General features: G+C 40.8%; 1 protein-coding gene across 1 annotated transcript in view; it reads right to left on the minus strand.

Moving 5' to 3' along the window:
* RNF121 (ring finger protein 121) overlaps positions 1-9486 on the minus strand; it is a 93635-nt gene that overhangs the window by 47765 nt on the left and 36384 nt on the right. The window contains 2 exon segments of the mRNA XM_007940991.2: positions 301-442; positions 3791-3828. Of these exon segments, the coding sequence (XP_007939182.2) occupies positions 301-442; positions 3791-3828 (180 nt within the window).

Raw genomic sequence — 9486 nt, forward strand, 5'->3', positions numbered from 1 at the left:
AGCGACCCCTCCTTGGGTTTCCGAGGCAGTATCACTACGGAAGTAGGATTGCCCAACCTTCCTTCCGAGGAGTGGCTGGTGGGTTTGAACCGCCAGCTGTCTGGTTAGCAGGCAAGTGTCTTAGCCACTATGCTACCAGAGCTCCCATACCATATGCTATTTACCATTCATAAACATAAAGTTCATTGTTACTGTCTATTCTCTGCCTATAAATAGTCAGGGTTAGGCTAGGCCCTAGAATACTTATGAAGGATTTCTTAATGATTGACCATCAAGGAAGTGAGAAGCAAATTGGCTTACATTGTAGGAGCGGGGGTGCCTTTGCTTCCACTGCACGAGGAGCAGCTGGGCCACAACCAACGTAGCGATGAGGATGAGGACCATCTCAGCATGCATGGCTTCGTGGCCACGGTGCTTGGCATGCATGCGTGCGTGCTCGACTCTGAAAGCCAAATACATGGAGTGAGGCAGGTCAGAGATGGTGTAGTGGTAAAAGGGCAGCGATTTTCAGGGATATCCCAAAGTCCAGAGGTCAGAATACATTCCTACATTTGGCAGCTACAGGGTACTGTGCAAATTAGGGGCTAGAAAGACACATACCCTAAAGGACAGGCATTTGGGGATACAACAAGGCTCTATGGACCCCAGGAATCAAGTTCAGCTATTGGGGTTAGAGGTGGGTGGTCTATTGATTTCCCCTACCCCCACAGCAGAAACATTGACAACCTTCCTGTAGCAGGAAGGAGGTCCCAAAAGATACCCGATTTCAGGCCTATTTCAGCCTGTCACTGGAAGGACAAAGTAATTCAGAGAAAAGGTTACAGCCATAAAACCTCAAAGGTATTTATGATACCAATAAATGAGTAACAGGAACATTGCAAGTATGTGCAGATTCTAGGGTTAAAGTCTTGTCTCACTCATCCTATCCTCCCTGAACCAGGTATACTTAATGGTTATTTTAAGCCTAAAGAATCTGGACTACTTCAACTTTACACTAACCCAATAATGACTTCACCACCAGCCTTCACAGGTAAACATCCACAAGCACTCAAGGAAGCTCAGTAATTAGAGAGTACAGATGAAATTTATTTAATCTAAGGTCAGCATTTTTGGTCCTGAGGTCCTGGCAACAGGTGATTCAGTACTGGCAAAATGCTTTCTCTGAGAAAACAGAATAGTCACTCTCACCACTCTAGGTCAGAGTCAGCCACAGGAGAGAAGTGAGGGAGCATTTAGAGAGATAACCAAAGACAAATGTAGCCTGTAGCCAAGAGCTTTTAAACAAATTCCTTATGCAAGGGGTTACTGGGAAAGGAGAGAAAGAACAACATAAATGATGGCTTTATGAGATTCCCAAGAGCAATGGAGACTAATAGCAAAAAGAACCCAGTGCGATGAATCATGGATAGACATATGAGAAAGCAAATATAGCAAAAAAGCTAACTGGAGACTCTAAGTGGTAGGTATAAGGGTGTTGTTCACTGTATAATTCTTTCAACTTTTCTGTATGTTTAAAATTTTTCATAATAAAATGTTGAAGGGGGTGCTCAGTGGACAGAGTGGGCAGAAGTCATGCTAGAGCCACTGTAGGGATAGTCAGCCAGCCAGCCACAGCATTCCTAAGGGTTCATCTTATATAAAATTCTATGCTGGGTGCAGAATCTGGCAGAAAGAAAAAAGGGCTGGGGGTCAGAAACTTAGGTTCAGACCCACCTTTGTGGGCTTGGCTGAGAAACTTCAGATCTCTATATCACAATTTCTTCATCTGTCAAAATGAATTCTTATCTGTTCTGCTTACCTCATAGGGTTGCTGTTAAGATACGCTAAGCCAAAAGTGTGGAGAACACTTTAAAAACCTAAGAATTGTGGGAATTTATAAAGACATTAAGAGACAAATTTCTTATTCTCAGATAGTATAGTACTGAATGGATGTGTACAACATGAAATCAAAGAAGGAATTTTGAAAAGATCAGAAGTTACCCAGTTCAAGCTCCCACCAATGCAAAAATTATTTTTGTGGTCCTTTGCTAAATACTTCCATTAACTGAGAACATATGACTCCTGAGGTAGTTTAGTCTAGAACTAGCAGTGTCGGGCACACTGTAGATACTCCTATTTGCTTATGAATGAATAAAATCCCAATGTTTCAAAGGCCAAAAAACTCATTACTTCTTTTTTGAAATGCATTTTTTGAAATATAATTTACGTACAGTGAAATACATAAAACTAAAGTGACATGGGTCAATGGTTTTTTTTTTTTTTTTGCCATGTTCCCTCCCCTCCCCTCCTAACCCTGGTAACCAACAAAGAAAGTTTTCCTCCATATATAAACCTTTCTTGACCCTCAACAACAACCAACTAGTACTATATTTGTCCTTGAAAGTCATTACTTCTTAAAATATATTTTTATTAAAAGATGTTTCTGATAATGAGACAAAACTTACTATGCTATAGCTACAATCCATTGAACCTAATCCTATACTCTGGAACAACAAAGGACATATCCATTCTTCTTTCTCAATGCCATCCCTTCAAAGATTTATCACAATCCTACTAAAAAACAAAAACTAAAACCTACCCTGTTCCTTCCACCACCACATTCCTATGCCCTTTTAGACTAACAGTTCTAACTCTTTCAACCACTATTCATACAGCATTATGCTAAGATCATTTCTTATGGCTGCCTTCTTCCAGACATGATCTAGTTAAGTTTAAGATCTTTTAATATTCAGTGCCTAGGACAAAATTAATGTGGCTTTAGCAAAGTAGAGCACAGTGGCACTGTCAACTCTCTTAAGGCAGATTAGTATATTTCTATAAACATCTTCTAAATCTCACGACTTTGGTAGCTGGGGTATACAAATGGTACATACTAAGCTTAGTGCTATTGTAAGTTGCTGTTGTTTAAATCCACCTAAAATCACCCTGAGATGTCATGTGAGTTGGTATCTTTACCACCCTATACTTGTATAATTAATAGTTTTAATCTAAATAAAGGTTTTTTTCTCACTATTAAACTTTACTTGATTAATTTCAGCTCACTGATCAGCCATTTTGTGAAGTCTGTGGGGCAGGCACTCCAAAATCCCTTTACTGCTGAGAAGTCATGACGCTGAGATAATGTTTACTGATTCTGGTTATAAAACAAATATATCATGGATGGTGATGATGATGATGTCAATGATGATAATCATCTTCAAAACAGCTAACACTTACTAGAAGCTGATCACATGCCACTCACTGTTCTAAGAGTTTCATGTATATTAATCCTCACAACTCTACAATGTAGATATTATCGTTGTTGTTATGTGCTGTCGAGTCAGACCCGACTCATAACAACCCCTCCTTGGGTTTCCTAGGCAGTATCACTATGGAGGTAGATTGCCCCGTCTTCCTTCCGAGGAGTGGCTGGTGGGTTTGAACCGCCAGACTTCTGGTTAGGCACTACGCTAACCAGAGCTCCCAGTATACTATTATGATACTAATTTTACAATTGGGAGAAACTAAGGCAGTAAGAAGTAACTTGCCCAAGATCATAGAGCTAGTAATGGCAGAAACGGTATTCAAATCCAGCTAAATCATATGGTATGGATTACTTACTTACTCCCTAGGACAGAGGGAGCTACTCAGGAGTGACCCACAGACTGGGAAAAACCCCAGAAGACCTGTCCTGCCAGTCATAAGCCACTCCCTCCCACAGATAGAGAAGCAAAAAAGGATAGGTATACAACTCTATTACCTGGGCTAACCTACAATTTCCAGCCTGAGGGGCCCACACTGCCACACTTACCTCCATTGCTCCTCTGGGGACAGGTCTGACATATCAACCTGTAGAAAGACACCACCAAAAAAATTCATTATTATCTTAGAATTGATCCTACCCAAGGGAAAATGCTCATGCATCCATCAACATCTTCAAGGCAGTTTGGGAAGCTTCAAGTCTTAGAATTTCTACGAAGCCTTCCCCAACACTGCATTTCACACTGATCTCTCCCTTCTCTGCCCACTTATATTAGCTTATGCCTATGACTCAAAATGTGTTGTGCTGTGCTAGGCAATGAGGAGAGAAGAGCGAAAGAATCCTAAACCCCAAGAAGCTCACAGCCCAATGACGAAGACAGACATATAAACAAGTAACTTCTTTATTGTATGCTAACAATTAGCTATGGAAGAATAGAGAAATGGCTTCTAACCCAATCTGTGGTTATTAGGGAAAGCTTCCTGGACAAGATGTACAGTATTTCCAGAACTGAGATGAAAATGACGAAATGAGAGAAGGATGTTCCAGGCAAGAAAAAGAACAAGAACACAAAGGAATAAAGTTGCACAGTATACAAGCAATTGAGTATGGCTAGACCAAAATGTATAAATTAGGATTAGCGGGAGATGAAGTTAGATAAAACAGCCTGTCATATAATGCCATTTGATTCTAAATGACTTCATGGTAGCGGGAAGAACATTACACTAAAGTGAACTGAGCTTTAGTCTCTGCTCTGCTATTAACTAGTGACATGGCCTTCCAACCTCAAAGTTCTGATTCCATTTACCTTAGTCTTGTCCTTCCAGAGTGGAGTTTCTCAATCTCAGTACTACTGGCATTTTAGGCTAGTTAATCCTGTTTGGTTGTTGTTGTTGTTGTTGTTGTTGTAGCATAGTGCCTAAGGCACTTGATTGCTCACCAGAAGGCTGGCGGTTCAAACCCCCCAGCCACTCCTCGGAAGGAAGGTTGGGCAATCCTACTTCCGTAGTGATACTGCGTTGGAAACCCAAGGAGGGGTCGCTATGAGTCAGGGCCGACTCGACGGCAAAACAACAACAACAACAACAACAACAACAACCTTGTTTGGGGTGGGGATGAGGATGATGCTTAGCAGCATCCCTGGCTTCTCCCCATTATATGTCAGTAGCATTTCCCAAGCTGCAACAACCAAAACCACCTTCAGAAATTGCCAAATGTCCCCTAGGAGACAAAATCATTCCCAGCTGAAAACCATTGCTCTGGAATAATAGTAAACACTGAGTCTAGGACTCAAGTCTTCTACTTCCCTCGTATCCATACAGAAGCTTACACAAATCTCAGTATATTGAGTCACTCAATACATTCTTATACTGACTGAGCTAAAAACATTCCTTGATCTGGAGAAGAAAAATAAGGTCTCAAAATTACTCAAATGAACCACCAACAAGTATTTCTTTAGTGTTTATGATGTTCAAGGCCCACTTTCCTACTGTTCCTATGATACATTCAGAAAAAAGTGCTTTAAATAGACATTTGACATGAAACAGGCAGAACTATTATTGAGTCAAATTGGCACAATTTACTAGGTATCCTTTATGTGCGTGTATTAGGAACATCCATCACTATTTAATGAGGGCTTCTGACTTACAAGTGGAGCTTCCAAAATAAGACAGAGCTGGAAGAAGGAAGAGGCCATCTACTTCACAAAGAACTGGCCAGTGAAAACCTTATGAATAGCAGTGAAACACTGTCTGATATAATACTGGACAACTTTATGAATAGCCCTGAAACACTGTCTGATACAGTGCCAGAAGATGATGTCCTCAGGTCAGAAAGCACTCAAAATATGATTGGGAAAGAGCTGCTTCATCAGAGTAGAGCTGACCTTAAGGGTATGGATAAGGTAGAGCTTTCGGGACCTCCACTGGCTGATGTGGCATGACTCAAAATGAGAATAAACATCCATTAATAATTGGAACATGGAATGTACGAAGCATCAATCTAGGAAAATTGGAAACCAAAACCAAAACCACAACCAAATGCACTGTTGTCGAGTCATATCCAACTCCTAGCGACCCCTCCTAGGTTTCTGAGGTGTTATCACTACAGAAGTAGACTGCCCAGCCTTCCTTCCAAGGAGTGGCTAGTGAGTTTGAACTGCCAGCCTTCTGGTTAGCAGTCAAGTGCCTTAGCCACTATGCTACCAGAGCTCCCGACCTTGAATATATCCCTCCTAAATTTAGAGACCATCTAAAGAACAGATTTCATACACTGAACACCAATGACCAAAAACCAGAGGAATTGTGGGATAACATCAAGAATATCATCCATGAAGAAAGCAAGAAGTCATTAAAAAGACAAGAAAGGAAGAAAAGATCAAAATGGACGTCAGAATAGACTCTGAAACTTGCCCTTGAATGAAGAGTAGCTAAAGCAAATGGAAGAAATGACAAGATAAAAAAGCTGAATAGAACATTTCAAAGAGCGGCTCGAGAATACAAAGTCAATTATTATAATGAAATGTGTAAAGACATAGAGTTGGAAAGTCAAAAGGGAAGAACATGCTTGGCATTACTCAAACTGAAAGAACTGAAGAAAAAAATTTAAGTCTCAAGTTGCAACACTGAAAGATTCTATGGGCAATATATTGAATGATGCAGGAAAACATCAAAAGAAGATGGAAGGAATACACAGAGTCACTGTACCAAAAAGAATTGGTCAATGTTCATCCATTTCAGGAGGTGGCATATGATCAAGAACCAATGGTACTGAAGGAAGAAGTCGAAGCTGCACTCAGCGAAGTGGTGAAAAACAAGACTCCAGGAATTGATGAAATACCCATTGAGATGTTTCAACAAATGGATGCCCCGCTGGAGGGACTCACTCGGCTATGCCAAGAGATTTGGAAGACACCTGTTTGGCCAATCGACTGGAAGAGATCCATATCTGTACCCATTCCAAAGAAAGGTGATCCCACAGAATGTGGAAATCATCGAACAATATCATTAATATCATACATAAGTAAAATCTTACTGAAGATAATTCAAAAACGGTTGCAGCACTATATTGACAGAGAGCTTCCAGAAATGCAAGCTGGATTCAGAAGAGGACATAGAACAAGGAATATCATTGCTGATGTCAGATGGATCTTAGCTGAAAGCAAAGAATACCAGAAAGATGTTTACTTGCGTTTTATTGACTATGCAAAATCATTCCATTTTGTGGATCATCACAAATTGTGAATAACATTGAGAAGAATGGAAATTCCAGAACATTTTATTGTACTCATGAGGAACCTGTATATAGACCAGGAGGCTGTCATTCGAACAGAACAAGGGGATACTGTATGGTTTAAAATCAAGAAGGGAGTGTGTGTCAGGGTTGTATCGTTTCACCATACTTATTCAACGTGTATGCTGAGCAAATAATCTGAGAAGCTGAACTATATGAACAAGAACGTGGCATCAGGACTGGAGGAAGACTCATTAATAACCTGCAATATGCTGACGACACAACTTTGCTTGCTGAAAGTGAGGATGACTTAAAGCACTTACTAATGAAGATTGAACACTACAGTCTGCAGTATGGATTATACCTCAATATAAAGAAAACAAAAATCCCAACAACTGGACCAATAAGCAGCATCACGATAAAGGGAGGAAAGAACAATGTTGTCAAAGACTTAATATTGCTTGATTCTACACTCAACACCAATGGAAGCAGCCCTCAAGATATCAGACGACGTATAGTATTGGGCAAATCTGTTGCAAAAGACCTCTTTCAAGTGCTGAACAGCAAAGATATCTCCCTGAAGATTAAGGTGCACCATACAAAAGCCATGGTATTTTCAATCGCCTCATATGCATGTGAAACCTGGACAATGAATAAGGAAGACCAAAGAAGAGTTAATGCTTTTGAGTTGTAGTGCTGGTGAAAAATACTAAAATTACCATGGATTGCCAGAAGAACTAACAAATCTGTCCTGGAAGAAGTGTAACCACAATGCTCCTTGGAAGCAAGAATAGCCAGCCTTCATCTCACCTACTTTGGTCATGTTGTAAAGGGACCATTCCCTGGAGAAGGATATCATGCTTGGTAAAGGGAAGGGTCAACAAAAAAGGGGAAGTTCCTCAACAAGATGGATTGACACAGTGGCTACAACGATGGGCTCAGGTATAGCAAGGATCATGGGACTGGCACAGGACCAGGCAGTGTTTTATTCTGTTGTATACAGGATTGCTATGAGTCAGTGATGATTTGACAGCACCTAACAACAACAATTTGACTTAGGTCTTCACCTCCCCAGAAAGACCAAGGCCTTCATCTCTGAGAGGGTGCAATTGGATTCAAGAAGTGGAAAGGCCCAGCTAGCAAACATCTGACCAGACAACTAAGGACCACATTTCTAAAGAACAATCAATCCATAGGTTTCATGCTACCTATCAAAAGTCCTTTCTTCTTCTTTTACAACTTTGACCTATGTCGTGCCAAGTAAATATGTTCATTGTCCCAAAACACACAAGACTCATTCTTGACTCTGGGCCTTTGCATATACTCTTCCTTCTGCTTGCAATGTCCTTCCCTTTCTTTTTTCTCTCATCGAAATCTAACTTATCCTTTGAGAACTCAGGTTCAACTTCCCTAGGAAACCCTTATCTGATCCCTTAGCTCAGTGAATTCAGCCTTCTACTTTTCTCCAGCATGTATTTCTCCTTGCTACTCAAAGTGTGGCCCAAGGACAAGCAGTATCAGCATCATCTGGGATCCTGTTAGAAATGCAGAATCTCAGACACCACTCCAGACCTACTGAATCACTGCCTTTTACTAAGTTCTTCAGGTGATTCATGTGCACACTGAATTTGCAAAGCACTGTTTATACCATTCACCCATAATTTATGTTATCTTAGACATGTTTTCCAAGTGATCTAACTGCTTCTTAAGTCCAGGACCAGGACTAGGGTAGAGCAAGGGGCTTATGGCACAAAATTTACAGAAGCATTCACTTTCAGGTGCCAACTATGCATTTGTTTGACCTTGAGAGTATGTGCCTTAAAGTTTGTGCCCTAGCACCTTGTTTCCCTCACCCTAGTCTTGACCCTGTCTATTTTGTTCCCACTCCATAAAATCTACAAGTTCTCTCAGAGCCAAGACAGTTTTAACTGCTTTTGAGTTCTCCAAGGAGAATAGCACAGAGATGAGCAGATACTAAGTACTTATAGAACTGAAGAGAATTCTCTCCAATAGCAAGTATGCTGACAAACCAGTGTCCCACCTGGAAGTGCTTAGAAACTAAACAAACATGTAAAAAATAAGCATCTGGAAAAGTGTATGTGTATGTTCTGTAAGAATTCTCAGGGGTATAGTAAAGCTGATAAGGGACAAGGTGGTAGTCACTTCTTGGTCACTGCCAGCTACCCAGAGGGACCAAGTAGTTGAACCTGAGTGGGCTCAGGACCATAGTCATAGGGGACATCAAGCTTAATTGGCATAACATACTACACAAAACATTGTTCCACCTCCTACTTTGGTGAGTAGCGACTGGGATCTTAAAAGCTTTCAAGCAGCCATCTAGATCCAAAGATGGGTCTCTCCTCGTCCAGAGCAAAGAAGAATGAAAACAAAGATTCATGGAAACAATTAGTCCTCGTGACTGGTACACCATGTGATCCTCAGCCTATATGACTATGAGACCAGAAGAACTAGATGGTGCCCGGCAACCACGGTCAACCACTCAGAGGGGGATCTAT

Source organism: Orycteropus afer, unplaced genomic scaffold (assembly GCF_000298275.1).
Source record: "Orycteropus afer afer isolate SDZICR_OR568_19922 unplaced genomic scaffold, OryAfe1.0 scaffold00074, whole genome shotgun sequence".
NCBI classification, from domain to species: Eukaryota; Metazoa; Chordata; class Mammalia; order Tubulidentata; family Orycteropodidae; genus Orycteropus; species Orycteropus afer.